The 16,393-nt window shown below is 45.3% G+C and overlaps 1 protein-coding gene across 8 annotated transcripts in view; it reads left to right on the forward strand.

The window, feature by feature from the left end:
- Positions 1-16,393, forward strand: part of LOC112252129 (cAMP-specific 3',5'-cyclic phosphodiesterase 4C) — a 172,534-nt gene that overhangs the window by 143,160 nt on the left and 12,981 nt on the right. For all 8 annotated transcript variants that reach the window (XM_042323023.1, XM_024423099.2, XM_024423100.2 and 5 more), the window contains 5 exons: positions 128-240; positions 6,642-6,735; positions 12,983-13,158; positions 13,499-13,597; positions 13,822-13,986. In XM_042323023.1, coding sequence (XP_042178957.1) covers positions 128-240; positions 6,642-6,735; positions 12,983-13,158; positions 13,499-13,597; positions 13,822-13,986 — 647 coding nt within the window. The remainder of the gene's footprint in view (positions 1-127; positions 241-6,641; positions 6,736-12,982; positions 13,159-13,498; positions 13,598-13,821; positions 13,987-16,393) is intronic.

Consider the following 16,393-nt stretch of genomic DNA (forward strand, 5'->3'; position numbering starts at 1 on the left):
TTTACTTGAAGAAAAGGAAAAACCGCGCTCACTGAAGTTTAAGTTTTAATGTATTTTTTTAGCAGCAGAGATCAGAACAAACGCTCTCTCAGGGCTTTAACTGTAGTCTGACCTTTGGCCCCCTCAGACGAGCCCTACCAGAAGCTGGCCATGGAGACGCTGGAGGAGCTGGACTGGTGTCTGGACCAGCTGGAGACCCTGCAGACCCGTCACTCAGTCAGTGAGATGGCTTCCAACAAGGTGAGCTGCGTTGCATTTGAACTGAGCCTCATCTACTGTAAAAACCTGGGAATGATTGCTTGAAGAATAGCAAAGATATAGGTCTGGTTAATAAAAAATCTAATCTCCATCTACAGTGCATTCGGAAAATAACTTTTTCCACATTTTGTTACTTTACATCCTTTTTCAAAAAAATTATTAAATATAAATGACAAAGCGGAAAAAGTTTTTTAGACATTTTTGCACAAAGTTTTATTTAAAAATATATATATATAGATTTGCACAAGTTTTTTACATTATGAGACTCAAAATTGAGCAAAGGTGCATCCTGTTTCCATTGATCATCCTTGATGTTTCTTCAATTGATTGGATTTGGAAAGGCACACACCTGTCTATGTCAGGTCCCACAGTTGACAGTGCATGTCAGAGCAAAAACCAAGCCGTGAGGTCGAAGGAATTGTCCGTAGAGCGCCGAGACAGGATTGTGTCTAGGCACAGATCTGGGGAAGGGTACCAAAAGTGTTTTGCAGCATTGAAGGTTCCCAAGAACACAGTGGCCTCCATCATTCTTAAATTGAATAATGCTGGTGGCAGCATCATGCTGTGGGGAGGTTTTTCAGAGGTAGGGACTGGGAGACTAGTCATGATTGAGGGAAAGATGAACGGAGCAATGTACAGAGAGATCCTTGATGAAAACCTGCTCCAAAGCACTCAGGACCAAAGAACTGGGCGAAGGTTCACCTTCCAACAAATCTAACCAAATTGTATTTGTCACATGAGCAGAATACAACATTTCACCTTACAGTGAAATGCTTACTTACAAGCCCTTAACCAAAATTCAGTTTAAAAAAAAATACCCCCCCCAAAATAATAATAAAAGTAACAAATAATTAAAGAGCAGCAGTAAAATAACATTAGCGAGGCTATATACAGGGGATACCGGTACAGAGTCAGTGTGCAGGGGCACTGGTTAGTCAAGGTAATTGAGGTAATATGTACACGTAGGTAGAGTTATTAAAGTGACTGTGCATAGATAATAACAGAGTAGCAGCAGTTTAAAATAGTCATTTGATGTAGCCATTTGATTAGATGTTCAGGAGTCTTATGGCTTGGGGGTAGAAGCTGTTTAGAAGCCTCTTGGACCTAGACTTGGCGCTCTGATACCGCTTGCCGTGCGGTTGCAGAGAGAACAGTGTATGACTAGGGTGGCTGGAGTCTTTGACAATTTTTAGGGCCTTCCTCTGACACCGCCTGGTATAGAGGTCCTGGATGGCAGGAAACTTGGACCCAGTGATGTACTGGGCCGTACGCACTACCCTAGTGCCTTGCGGCCAGAGGCCGAGCAGTGGTGCAACCCATCACAATGCTCTCAATGGTGCAGCTGTAGAACCTTTTGAGGATCTGAGGACCCATGCCAAATCTTTTCAGTCTCCTGAGGGGGAATAGGTTTTGTTTTGCCCTCTTCATGACTATCTTGGACAATGTTAGTTTGTTGGTGATGTGGACACCAAGGAACTTGAAGCTCTCAACCTGCTCCACTACAGCCCAGTCGATGAGAATGGGGGCGTGATTGGTCCTCCTTTTCCTGTAGTCCACAATCAATCTACAAGACAACGACCCTAAGCACACTGCCAAAACAACGCAGGAGTGGCTTCAGGACAAGTCTCTCTCTCTCTCTCTCTCACTCACTTACTCACTCACTCACACTCACGTTGAGAGTGTGAGGATGGAGCAGCAGTCAGCCATGTGCTCTGGTGCCCTGCACCTAGCTGTACTGTCCCTGTCCCCTTAACCTCCACTGCCCGTCCCACTTACTAAGCTCAGAGCTACGGCGAAGCCTTGTCTTTGGCTGATTGCTGTTTGATCTCTTTCAATCTGGGACGTAAGGACTGTCAGTTTGTGATGAAACTCATTGGATAGACTGTAAAGTCCGTGGAGAATAAGAGCGCCTCCTCCCAGCTGCCCACTGCACTGAGGCTAGGAAACACTGTCAACCTCTTTTTCGTATCGTCTGAGATCCCCAAAGATTGGAAAGCTGCCGCGGTCATCCCCCTCTTCAAAGGTGGAGACACTCTAGACCCTAACTGTTACAGACCTATATCTATCCTACCCTGCCTTTCTAAGGTCTTCAAAAGCCAAGCTAACAAACAGATCACCGACCATTTTGAATCCCACCGTACCTTCTCCGCTATGCAATCTGGTTTCCGAGCTGGTCATGGGTGCACCTCGGCCACGCTCAAGGTCCTAAACTATATCATAACCACCATTGATAAAAGACAATACTGTGCAGCCGTCTTCATCGACCTGGCTAAGACTTTCGACTCTGTCAATCACCACATTCTCATCAGCAGACTCAACAGCCTTGGTTTCTCAAATGACTGCCTCGCCTGGTTCACCAACTACTTCTCAGACAGAGTTCAGTGTGTCAAATCGGAGGGCCTGTTGTCCGGACCTCTGGCAGTCTCTATGGGAGTGCCACAGGGTTCAATTATTGGGCCGACTCTTTTCTCTGTATACATCAATGATGTCGCTCTGGCTGCTGGTGATTCTCTGATCCACCTCTACACAGACAACACCATTTTTTATACTTCTGGCCCTTCTTTGGACACTGTGTTAACTAATCTCCAGACGAGCTTCAATGCCATAAAACTCTCCTTCCGTGGCCTCCAACTGTTCTTAAATACAAGTCAAACTGAATGCATGCTCTTCAACCGATCGCTGCACGCCGTCCAGCATCACTACTCTGGACGGTTCTCGCTTAGAATATATGGACATTTACAAATACCTATGTGTCTGGTTAGACTGTAAACTCTCCTTCCAGACTCACATTAAGCATCTCCAATCCAAAATTAAATCTAGAATCAACTTCCTATTTTGCAACAAAGCATCCTTTGCTCATGCTGCCAAACATACCCTCGTAAAACTGACTATCCTACCGATCCTTGACTTCGCGATGCCATTTACAAAATAGCCTCCAACACTCTACTCAGCAAATTGGATGTAGTCTATCACAGTGCCGTCCGTTTTGTCACCAAAGCCCCATACACTACCCACCACTGCGACCTGTAGGCTCTCGTTGGCTGGCCCTTGCTTCATATTCGTTGCTAAACCTACAGGTCATCTATAAGCCTTTGCTAGGTAAAGCCCCGCCTTATCTCAGCTCACTGGTCACCATAGCAGCACCCACCCATAGCATGCGCTCCAGCATGTATATTTCACTAGTCACCCCCAAAGCCTATTCCTCGTTTGGCCGCCTTTCCTTCCAATTCTCTGCTGCCAATGACTGGAACAAAATGCAAATATCACTGAAGCTGGAGACTCCTAACTTTAAGCACCAGCTGTCAGAGCAGCTCACAGATCATTGTACTTGTACATAGCCCATCTGTAAATAGCCCATCTGTAAATAGCCCATCTGTAAATAGCCCATCCAACTACCTCATCCCCATATTGTTATTTATAATGTCTTTGCTCCTTTTCACCCCAGTATCTCTACTTGCACATTCATCTTCTGCACATCTATCACTCCAGTGTTTAATTGTTAAATTGTAAGTACTTCGCCACTACAGCCTATGTATTGTCTTACCGCCCTAATCTTACCTCATTTGCACACCCTATATATAGATTTTTTTCTATTGTGTTATTGACTGTACGTTTGTTTATTCCATGTGTAACTCTGTGTTGTTTGTGTCGCACTGCTTTGCTTATCTTGGCCAGGTCGCAGTTATAAATGAGAACTTGTTCTCAACTGGCCTACCTGGTAAATAAAGGTGAAATAACTCAAAAATAGACCTGTACAATCTGCTACTGGATTTTATTCAACAAAGTTGGTTTCTGCTGGTCACTCGTTTTTGTTTTTTACATTCAACATGTGTCCACTGGAATGCCCTACGTCACTTTGCTTTCTATGTTTTGGACACTCATACCGTTGAGTGCACGGGAATGTGTGTGTCAGGATGTCATTTTCTGTTATCTCAGTGCAAACTTATTAACTGGATGACAAGAAGTGTGCTTTGGTGTACTGTAGGACACAGTATGTATTTGGATGTCAGTGATTTTGCATATTATATCAGTGAGATTTGATAAAACTGCATATTATTCAGTCTACACATGCCTGTGTGTGTACACACATGCCTGTTCCATTGGGTGTATGTGTGTGAGTGTGATTACAAAAATACTCTACCTGTTCCTTCCTGTGTGTGTACATGATATGTCTCCTTTAAGAGTGTATACTGTGGTTTGTCCCCTACCCACATGTCTGATTACATAGCCTCTGCTGAGTCCCCATCAACAGGGGAAATGGAAAGAGAGCCTGGGACTCGACTTCTGCTTTTGGGTGTCAACAAGGCGATGCTCCATCTTAACTCCTCCTCCACATATACTGGATTGGTTGAACAGTGCAGAAGAGAACCCTACAGCTTTTTTTTATCTGGTCAAGACCAGTATGTAGGGGATTTAGTTTCAGGCGATTCTTTTAGGCCTGCTATGTTCAGTTAGTGATTACATAACAGTACGAGCCCAGCTGAAAACACTGTTCCAGTCCTTGTGCCCTCCAGTGTGATGCACTGAATAGACTAGGGTATGAGGTTGTGTCATGAAAGAAGTGAATGATTGTTTTGTTTTAAATACATATTTTTGGATTCATTTTCTGGTCTTATTGATATAATTGACTACTGTTACTCTATTGATATCCCATGTTACACTTGACTTTTTCTATAACCTGACATGTTATTCAGTATGAGGGGGATCAAGGAAATCACTACTGTCATATTATTTACTTGTTAGTTACTCCTGACACTTGAGTGTGGTGTGAAAAATCACACCAAACAGAATTCAAAAATCTAGTTTATTGCCATTTTGAACTCTCATTTGGTTTTGTTAATTTCAAATTTTCCACATATTATGATAGGAACTTTACTGCTGGTACACTTTTTCTATTGAAGTACAGTTGAAGTCGGAAGTTTACATACACTTAGGTTGGAGTCATTAAAACTAATTTTTCAACCACTCTACAAATTTCTTGTTAATAAACTATAGTTTTGGTAAGTCAGTTAAGACATCTACTTTGTGCATGACGCAAAATAATTTTTCCAACAATTGTTTAAAGACAGATTATTTCATTTATAATTCACTGTATCACAAATCCAGTGGGTCAGAAGTTTACATACACTAAGTTGACTGGGCCTTTAAACAGCTTGGAAAATTCTAGAAAATTATGTCATGGCTTTAGAAGATTCTGACATAATTTGAGTCAATTTGAGGTGTACCTGTGGATGTATTTCAAGGCCTACCTTCAAACTCTTTGCTTGACATCATGGGAAAATCAAAAGAAATCAGCCAAGACCTCAGAAAAAAATTGTAGACCTCCACAAGTCTGGTTCATCCTTGGGAGCAATTTCCAAATGCCTGAAGGATACCACGTTCATCTGCACAAACAATAGTACGCAAGTACAAACACCATGGGACCACGCAGCCGTCATACCACTCAGGAAGGAGACGTGTTCTGTCTCCTAGAGATGAATGTACTTTGGTGCGAAAAGTGCAAATCGATCCCATAACAACAACAAAGAACATTGTGAAGATGCAAAACACAAAGATTGTACTTTTTGGAGAAATGTCCTCTGGTCTGATGAAACAAAAATAGAACTGTTTGGACATAATGACCATCGTTATGTTTGGAGGAATAAGGGGGAGGCTTGCAAACCGAAGAACACCATCCCAACCGTGAAGCACGGGGGTGGCAGCATCATGTTGTGGGGTTGCTTTGCTGCAGGAGGGACTGGTGCACTTCACAAAATAGATGGCATCATGAGGAGCTTGGTCGCAAATGGGTCTTCCAAATGGACAATGACCCCAAGCATACTTCCAAAGTTGTGGCAAAAGGGCTTAAGGACAACAAAGTCAAGGTATCGGAGTCGCCATCACAAATCCCTGACCTCCATCCTATAGAACATTTCTGGGCAGAACTGAAAAAGCGTGTGTGAGCAAGGAGGCCTACCAACCTGACTCAGTTACACCACAAAATTCACCCAACTTATTTGTGGGATGCTTGTGGAAGGCTACCTGAAATGTTTGACCCAAGTTAAACAATTTAAAGGCAATGTTACCAAATACTAATTGAGTGTATGTAAAGTTCTGACCCATTGGGAATGTGATGAAATAAATAAAAGCTGAAATAAATCATTCTCTGCTATTATTATGAAATTTCACATTCTTAAAATGAAGTGGTGATCCTACCTGACCTAAGACAGAGAATTTTTACTAGGATTAAATGTCAGGAATTGTGAAAAACTGAGTTAAAGGGTATTTGGCTAAGGTGTATGTAAACGTCCGACTTCAACTGTATGTTCTACTTTCCACACTGTATTTCCATGTATGAACTCGTGTCACTGATGCTTGTCGTTGTGTCTGATCTTGTTTCCCAGTTCAAAAGGATGTTGAACAGAGAGCTCACCCAGTTGTCAGAAACCAGCCGGTCAGGAAACCAAGTCTCAGAGTTTATCGCCAACACTTTCCTAGGTGAGTGACAACAGCACTCTAAGTATGGTTCCTGAACTGGCATTGCAATGGCTAGGCAAGGTATTCATTTAGACCCTACTATCAAATAAGAATTGATGTAAAGCATTCATCCTGCTCAAAAGTTGGTACATAAATACAATATTTATTCGCTTTATAGGGCATTATACAGCTCTACAAATGTAGTCATAGATGTTTATGAGCAGTGCCTATGTTTTGTATTATTATGCATAGCTCATAAGGCATTATACATGTGTACTTATAATATAAGTACGTATAATGCATTATGAATTAAAATATACTTACAAAATTACTACAGCATGTTTTGTATATAATTAGTTGGAGTAGTGAACAGGCCAACATACATACTGCATGACATCATGTAGTATGTGGTTGCAAAACTTGGCATTTGTCATGCATGTCTGCTGGCCTATTAGCCAGCATGTTAGAGGAAAGCGAAGGGCTTCCAAAGGAAGCAGGCGGCAAGGCATTCCTGGACATGTTGTCTGGCGTTGCCATGGAGACGGTAATATTATTAGACTGCCTTTTGCGTCAATACCTCAATACCACTGATATTGTGGCAGAATGGAGCTTCACCAAAATGCTTGAGAGAAAATGGAGCCTGAAAATAGATGTCCATTTGACATGATTTGGTTTGTTTTGACGTTGGCTGGGATCGGAAAGGAGAACTATGGCTTTGGGTGAAAGGAAAAGGAAATATTGAGAGATTGGTGAGACCGCTTCACTTGATGTGGTGTGGTGGCAGATTGTGTGTCCTCGTAATGATATTTGCATGCTTCGGATCTGGGATTATGATCTGTCTTCTCATATTTGCCACTGTCTGACTACCAGGAGTCATTATTGGTTGAGAGATGACATTTGCTGGAGAGTTATCAGTTGAAGCAGTATTCCTAGTACTAGTTTAATTGATTTCTCACTTGATTTGTGGTGAAAATATCTTAGATGAGCTATAGTTCGTAAAATAAACAATCAACTGTTAATTTTCTTTCGTTTTCAGTGTCTAGCATGTAAAACTTGTTGCAGCTAAGTGACTACACAACATAACAATACATGAATTGCTCTATAACGGTGACAAACGGTGCCCACAAACTGTTAGGGCCTACATAAAGATGTCCCAACAGCAGAGCTTTCTTTTCAGCACCATGGAGTGAAATCCTTACCACCGTTAAACCTGCATTGTCTGGCAGCAAAACAGTTAATTCAGCCTCATTTACTGCCTTTTTAAAAAACATAGCTGATATGGCTGACTTGCCTAAACAAATGTGGTTTCTACTGATAATTGAGATGTACAAACTATGGCCTAAGGGAACGATGAGTGGATAAGAGGCCATCTGTAATTTTGATTAAGACATTAATGAGTGAGCAAAGACGGACGTGGTCAATATAACTATTTGTTCAGCACTTTTGAAGTGTACAGCGACAAAATTCAGAACATGGGTCGTTCTTACAGTATTCTCCCTGTACACCAAGTCAGAACTGTAGGATAAATTAAGGGGGAATATAAGCAGACAAGGAAAGCTCTTACAATTATTTGATGATTACATTTCTCAAAAAACGGTTATAGTGTCATGCCCTGGTCTTAGTATTTTGTGTTTTCTATATTTATTTGGTCAGGCCAGGGTGTGACATGGGTTTATTTTGTGTTGTGTTTATGTATGGGGGTTTTTCGTAGGTTTTGGGATTGTGGCTTAGTGGGGTGTTCTAGCAAAGTCTATGGTTGCCTGAGGCGGTTCTCAATCAGAGGCAGGTGATTCTCGTTGTCTCTGATTGGGAACCATATTTAGGCAGCCATATTCTTTGAGTGTTTCGTGGGTGATTGTTCCTGTCTTTGTGTTAGTTGTCACCAGATAGGCTGTATAGGTTTTCACGTTCCGTTTGTTGTTTTTGTATTGTTCGTTTTCACCGTATTAAAGATGTATCATATTAACCACGCTGCATTTTGGTCCGACTCTCTTTCGACGGAAGAAAACCGTAACAGAATCACCCACCACACCAGGACCAAGCAGCGTGGTGACAGGCAGCGGCAGCAGGAGCTACGAAGTTTAGAGTATACGACTTGGGAGGAAATAGACAGGTGGGCGGTCGACCCAGAGAGAGTGCCGGAGCCCGCCTGGGATTCGCTGGAGCAGTGCGAAGAGGGCTATAGGAGAATGGAGTCGAAGAGACAAGCACGGCGGCGCAGAAGGAAACCCGAGAGTCAGCCCCAAAAATTTCTTGGGGGGGGGGGCTCAGGGAGAGTTCGGCAGAGTCAAGGTTCAAACCTGAGCCAACTCCCCCTGTTTATCGTGAGGAGCAGCGATCACAGGACTTCTGGACGTGGGAGGAGATATTGGACGGAAAAGGACCCTGGACACAGCCTGGAGAATATCGCCGCCCCAAGGAAGAACTGGAGGCGGCGAAAGCGGAAAGGCGCTGGTATGAAGAGGCAGCACGGCGACGCGGATGGAAGCCCGAGAGTCAGCCCCAAAAATGTATTGGGGGGGGGGACTCAGGGAGAGTGTGGCAGAGTCAGGGTTCAGACCTGAGCCAACTCCCCCTGTTTATCGTGAGGGGCCAAGGAGGAGACCAGAACCAGAGCCGGTGTTGGAGGTGAGTGAAGCAGAGACTGTGAAGGAGTTAATGGGGAAAGTGGAGGAGAGAGTTATGAGGGAGTTGCTAGGTTGGTGCTTTAGATACGATGTTCGCCCAACGGAGCGTGTCGGGGATTTGATGGCACCTGGGTCAGCGTTTCATACTCGTCCTGACGTGCGTGTTAGTCGGCTGGTGAAGAGTGTGCCAGCCTCACGCACTAGGCCTCCTGTGTACCTACCTAGCCTTGCACGTCCTGTGCCAGTCCTGCTCTCAGGCTCTCCAGTACACCTTCACGGTCCGGTCCATCCTGTGCCACCTTCACACACCAGTCCTCCGGTGGCAGCTCCCCGCACCAGGCTTCCTGTGCGTGTCCTCGGCCCAGTACCACCAGTGCCAGCACCACGCACCAGGCCTTCAGTGCGCCTCGCCTGTTTAGCGCTACCAGAGCCTTCCTCCTCTCCAGCGCTGCCGGAGTCGCTCGCCTGTTTAGCGCTGCCAGAGCCTTCCTTCTCTCCAGCGCTGCCGGAGTCTCCTGCCTGTTCAGCGCAGCCAGAGCTGCTAATCTGCATGGAGAAGCCAGAGCTGCCAGTCTGCATGGAGCAGCCAGAGCTTCCAGTCTGCATGGAGAAGCCAGAGCTGCCAGTCTGCATGGAGCAGCCAGAGCCTCCAGTCTGCATGGAGCAGCCAGAGCTGCCAGTCTGCACGGAGCTGCCAGTCTGCATGGAGCAGCCAGAGCCTCCAGTCTGCATGGAGCAGCCAGAGCTGCCAGTCTGCACGGAGCAGCCAGAGCTGCCAGTCTGCACGGAGCAGCCAGAGCTGCCAGTCTGCATGGAGCTGCCAGTCTGCATGGAGCAGCCAGAGCTGCCAGTCTGCATGGAGCAGCCAGAGCAGCTAGAGCCGCCAGTCAGCCAGGATCTTCCAGATCCGCCAGTCAGCCAGGATCCGCCAGTCAGCCAGGATCTTCCAGATCCGCCATTCAGCCAGGATCCACCTTTCAGCCAGGATCCGCCAGTCAGCCAGGATCCGCCAGTCAGCCATGATCTTCCAGATCCGCCAGTCAGCCAGGATCCACCAGTCAGCCAGGATCTTCCAGATCCGCCAGTCAGCCAGGATCCGCCAGTCAGCCATGATCTTCCAGATCCGCCAGTCAGCCAGGTTCCGCCAGTCAGCCAGGATCTGCCAGAACCACCAGCTAGCCAGGATCCGCCAGTCAGCCAGGATCTGCCAGAACCACCAGCTAGCCAGGATCTGCCAGAGCCTACTACCTGCCTGAGTTTCCTCTCAGTACTGGGCTTCCTCTCGGTACCAGGCATCCTCTCAGTGCTGAGCTTCCCCTCAGTGCTGAGCTTCCCCTCAGTGCCGAGCTACCCCTCAGTCCCGAGCTTCCCCTCAGTCCCGAGCTTCCCCTCAGTCCCGAGCTTCTACCTCAGTCCCGAGCTTCTACCTCAGTCCCGAGCTTCCCCTCAGTCCCGAGCTTCCCCTCAGTCCCGAGCTTCTACCTCAGTCCCGAGCTGCCCCTCAGTCCAGTGGGGTCCTTGGTGAGGGTTATTAGGCCAAGGTCGGCGGCGAGGGTCGCCAATCAAAGGACGCGTTACAGGGGGACTAAGACTTGGTTGGAGTGGGGTCCACGTCCCGAGCCGGAGCCGCCACCGTGGACAGACGCCCACCCGGACCCTCCCCTATGGGTTTAAGTGTGCGGTCGGGAGTCCGCACCTTGGGGGGTTCTGTCACGCCCTGGTCTTAGTATTTTGTGTTTTCTATATTTATTTGGTCAGGCCAGGGTGTGACATGGGTTTATTTTGTGTTGTGTTTATGTATGGGGGGTTTTCGTAGGTTTTGGGATTGTGGCTTAGTGGGGTGTTCTAGCAAAGTCTATGGTTGCCTGAGGCGGTTCTCAATCAGAGGCAGGTGATTCTCGTTGTCTCTGATTGGGAACCATATTTAGGCAGCCATATTCTTTGAGTGTTTCGTGGGTGATTGTTCCTGTCTTTGTGTTAGTTGTCACCAGATAGGCTGTATAGGTTTTCACGTTCCGTTTGTTGTTTTTGTATTGTTCGTTTTCACCGTATTAAAGATGTATCATATTAACCACGCTGCATTTTGGTCCGACTCTCCTTCGACGGAAGAAAACCCGTAACATATAGGCTATATGTGCACCACTAAGTCAGAACAGTAGGCTACGTTATGAGGGTAAAGGGACCAAATTATTAGGGTGAGGCACATGGGCTACTAACAGCTTACTACACAACAAACACTTATGTATACAGCAGCTAAGAAAGTAATACTATCTCCCTGGCATATAACATAATTTATGCAGCAGCATACAATACATTTTTGGACTCACCTTTTTGAGCTGTGCTCACTTGAACGGGATGGTGGCGCGGCGGTCCTTCTTGTGGGCAAATTTTGTCAGTAAAGTCTGGCATCCTCTGGGTTTATGGTGCTTTCAAGCTAACTGGGAGCTCGGAAAAGAACAAGGTTGAATCATGACGTCAGTTATCTTCAGGTCGGAGCTCTAGAAAGAGGCCAGGGTTCCCGACTTGGATGATCGTTCAAAACGTATTTTCTCAGTCAGAGCTAATTATTTTGCTGAGTTCGCAGTTATTTTAAACTCACTGAAGTCTGAGGTTTCCAAGTTCAGAGTTTCCAGTTGTTTTGAACACGACAGAAGTCATGCTGGATTGACAGCATGGCCAGTATATTCAACAGTTTCTGGCCCATGGTGTTGCATGTTTATTCTTTTAATCTTGGAAAAGAGACCCTTAAACCAAAACTTAGACCACACACCCTCTCCACTGAATAGCAGGCTAGTGATTGCTTTGCAATGCTTGCAGTTAGCCACTGATTCCTTCCAAACCACTCATTGTTGAATTAGCGATTTCCAACTTGTTGTGCAATGTTGATGGTTGATGAGCACCGATACGTTTTATTTATAATTTCTCTTCATATGACAAGGATTGAAAGGGATTTTCCAGTAGATTGTCGATTTGATTCATGATGATGACTGCTTGTCTAGCCTGCTAGCTAAGATTTTGAAAGTATGATGTTGACATGATCAGTCTAATCAAAGCTACGGTAGATATAACGTGATTTGACTTCATTTTTTCTGTGGCCAATTACCTTGTGGCTTCTTGGATGGGCATGTCTAATGTAAATCTATGGCAGCATCCAAGGGGCTTGAATTGTTGAGCTCCACTCATAGATTTTGCGGTGAAGTAGTGTCCCCATGAGTGACAGAAAACGGAACCAATTACGGCGCAACTAGAGAACATTACCAAACCCTACGTTCTGCATATTCTGCTGGCTTGCACCACCACCACAGAAAGCACTGAGCTAGGCTGAAGCAAAAGAGGACCATGTTTGTATGCAGCTTTATTTAAAAAATTATTATATTTTTTACATTGTTTGCAAACTGACATGTGACACGTATTATTATTTTTTGCTAAATAGGTGGGCCTCATAACATGAATGACAGGTTGCTACTCCTCCTATATATTAGTTGAAATAAAATAAATAATCTACCTGCCTTACTAGCTGGCAAATAGTCAGGGCTCCCCTCCTAACACCAACACAGCCACAGTCCAATGGGCATATATTTTTTTCAGTCTCTCTCTCTTCTGTCTCTCTCTCTTCTCCCTCTCGCTCTCTCTGTCTGTAGAAAAGCAGCATGATGTGGAGATTATGTCTGGGCCTCCTAAGGAGAAAGACAAGAAGAAGAAGAGGCCCATGTCCCAGATCGTTGCAGTGAAGAAGCCTGCCCTCAGCCCCAGCCTCACCCCCACCCAGATCCCCCGTTTCGGGGTCACCACCCTCCAGGAGGGCTTATTGGCCACGGTGGGCGGCACACACACACACACACACACACACACACACACACACACAGACACACAGACTTATACAGACAGGTGCACATTGTCACACTGAAGAATGGCTAAGTTACTTTAATGCTTATTGCTTGGCCTTTAATGTTGTAATATAATGTCAGTGAAGTATTATTGCCAAACTTGTCACGTCATCTGGAGGACCACAATGGGAAAAGTATTATACTTTTTGTGCCATTCTCATATCTTTTGTTATGCATGTTAAAAAAGTTGAATATTTCTTATTTATTAAATACAATTCTGCTTAATTGCCATATCAGACTTTTTCTCACTTTATTGTGTTGTGGTTCTAGGAATTTGAGGAGATCAACAGATGGGGTCTAGATATTTTCAAGATCGCTGAATACTCGGGGAATCGGCCTTTGACAGTGGTCATGTACTCCATTTTCCAGGTATGAGTCTCCAATTCCAAATGCATCTCCTCTGTTTGTACATTACAGCAGCCAAATGTAGCATTCTTTAGCATTCCTTCCAAGACATTTGAATCTTGGTGTAATGGCCAAGGGTTTGAGTCCCGGTCAGGGCTACCCCAAATACACTTCAATACTTTACCAAACGTTTGTTACATATTTGCTCTACTCTTGTGAGCCTGGTTTCTGTTGCTGCCCAACCTCAGGAGCGAGAGCTGCTGAAAAACTTTAAGATCCCAGCCGACACCTTCATCACCTTCATGATGACCCTGGAGGACCACTACCACGCCGACGTGGCCTACCACAACAACATCCACGCTGCCGACGTGGTACAGTCCACCCACGTTCTCCTCTCCACCCCTGCCCTGGAGGTATGGAAAACTCCATTATGAGGAAGATTAAAGGATAATGTCCAGCCATATTCTATATTATAATCTAGTTGGTAGACGTGCCCTGTGCATATCTTTGGATTTGATCGAGTTTATCAATGCATATTGAGGTAGAAGGGGTTTGTTCATGGTATAGAAAGAAAATATGAGGTGAATAGAATGTCCCCACACTACGTGTTAATACTTAGTAATACTTCAAATAAAATTGTATTCGTCACATGCACCGAATACAACATGTGTAAACCTTACAGTTAAATGCGTATTTACAAACCCTTAATCAACAATGCAGTTTTAAGAATATACAAAGAAAAGTAAGAGACAAGAATAACAAATGATTAAAGAGCAGCAGTAAATTACAATAGTGGGGCTTTATACAGGGGGTACCGGTACAGAGTCAATGTGCCGGTGTTAATTACCGGTGTCTTGGTAATTGAGGTAATATGTACATGTAGGTAGAGTTATTAAAGTGACTATGCATAGATAATAACAGAGTAGCAGGAGCGTGGGGGGAGGGGGGGGGCGGCAATGCAAATAGTCTGGGTAGCCATTTGATTAGCTCATTTGAAGCTGTTTAGAAGCCTCTTGGACCTAGACTTGGTGCTCTGATACCGCTTGCCGTGCGGTAGCAGAGAGAACAGTGTATGACTAGGGTGGCTGGAGTCTTTGACAATTTTTTTAGGGCCTTCCTCAGACACCCCCTGGTATAGAGGTCCTGGATGGCAGGAAGCTTGGCCCCAGTTATGTACTAGGCCGTATGAATTACACTTTGTAGTGCCTTGCAGTTGGAGGCATTTGCCATACCAGGCAGTGATGCAACCCGTCAGGATGCTCTCGATTGTGCAGCTGTAAAACCTTTTGAGGATCTGAGGACCCATGCCAAATATTTTCAGTCTCCTGAGGGGGAATAGGTCTATATACAGTGAGTGCAAATGAGGTAAGTTAAGGAAATAAATAGGCCATGGTGGCGAAGTAATTACATTATAGCAATTAAACACTGGAATGGTAGATTGGCAGAAGATGAATGTGCAGGTAGAGATACTGGGGTGCAAAGGAGCAAAATAAATAAATACCAGTATGGGGATGAGGTCGGTAGATAGATGGGCTATGTACAGGTGCAGTGATCTGTAAGCTGCTCTGACAGCTGGTGCTTAAAGCTAGTGAGGGAGATGTGAGTCTCTAGTTTCAGAGATTGTGCTTGGACCATGTTAGTTTGTTGGTGATGTAGAGCTCTCAAACTGCTCCACTACAGCCCCATCGATGAGAATGGGGGTGTGCTCGCTCCTCCTTTTCCTGTAGTCCACAATCATCTCCTTTGTCTTGATCACATTGAGGGAGAGTTTGCTGTCCTGGCACAACACGATCAGGTCTCTGACCTCCTCCCTATAGGCTTTCTCATCGTTGTCGATGATCAGGCCTACCACTGTTGTGTCATCAGCCAACTTACTGATGGTGTTGGAGTCGTGGCTGACCGTGCAGTTGAGTGAACAGGGAGTACAGGAGGGGACTAAGCACACACCCCTGAGGGGCCCCCATGTTGAGGATCAGTGTGGTGGATGTTGTTGCCTATCTTTACCACTTGGGGGCGGTCCGTCAGGAAGTCCAGGATCCAGTTGCAGAGGGAGGTGTTTAGTCCCAGGGTCCTTAGCTTAGTGATGAGCTTTTAAGGGCACTATGGTGTTGAACGCTGAGCTGTAGTCAATGAATAGCATTCTCACATAGGTGTTCCTTTTGTCCAGGTGGGAAAGGGCAGTTTGGAGTGCAATAGCGATTGCATCATCTGTGGGTCTGTTGGTGCGGTATACAAATTGGAGTGGGTCTACTGTTTCTGGGATAATGATGTTGATGTGAGCCATGACCAGCCTTTCAAAGAATTTTATGGCTACAGATGTGAGTGCTACGGGTCAGTAGTCATTTAGGCAGGTTACCTTAGTGTTCTTGGGCACAGGCACTAAGGTGGTCTGCTTAAAACATGTTGGTATTACAGTCTCGGACAGGGAGACATTGAAAATGTCAGTGAAGACACTTGCCAGTTGGTCAGCGCATGCTCAGAGTACACGTCCTGGTAATCAGTCTGAATTTTGACCTGTTTAAAGGTCTTACTCACATCGGCTGCAGAGAGCATGATCACACAATCCTCCAGAACAGCTTCATGCTCTCATGCATGTTTCAGTGTTACTTACCTCGAAGCGAGCATAGAAGAAGTTTAGCTCATCTGGTAGGCTCATGTCACTGGGCAGCTCTTGGCCGTGCTTCCCTTTGTAGTCTGTAATAGTTTGCAAGCCCTGCCACATCTGACGAGCGTCGGAGCCAGTGTCGTACGATTCGATCTAAGTCCTATATGAACGCTATCCCTGTTTGATGGTTCGTCGGAGGGCATCGCGGGATTTCT

This window comes from Oncorhynchus tshawytscha, linkage group LG06 (assembly GCF_018296145.1).
Source record: "Oncorhynchus tshawytscha isolate Ot180627B linkage group LG06, Otsh_v2.0, whole genome shotgun sequence".
NCBI classification, from domain to species: Eukaryota; Metazoa; Chordata; class Actinopteri; order Salmoniformes; family Salmonidae; genus Oncorhynchus; species Oncorhynchus tshawytscha.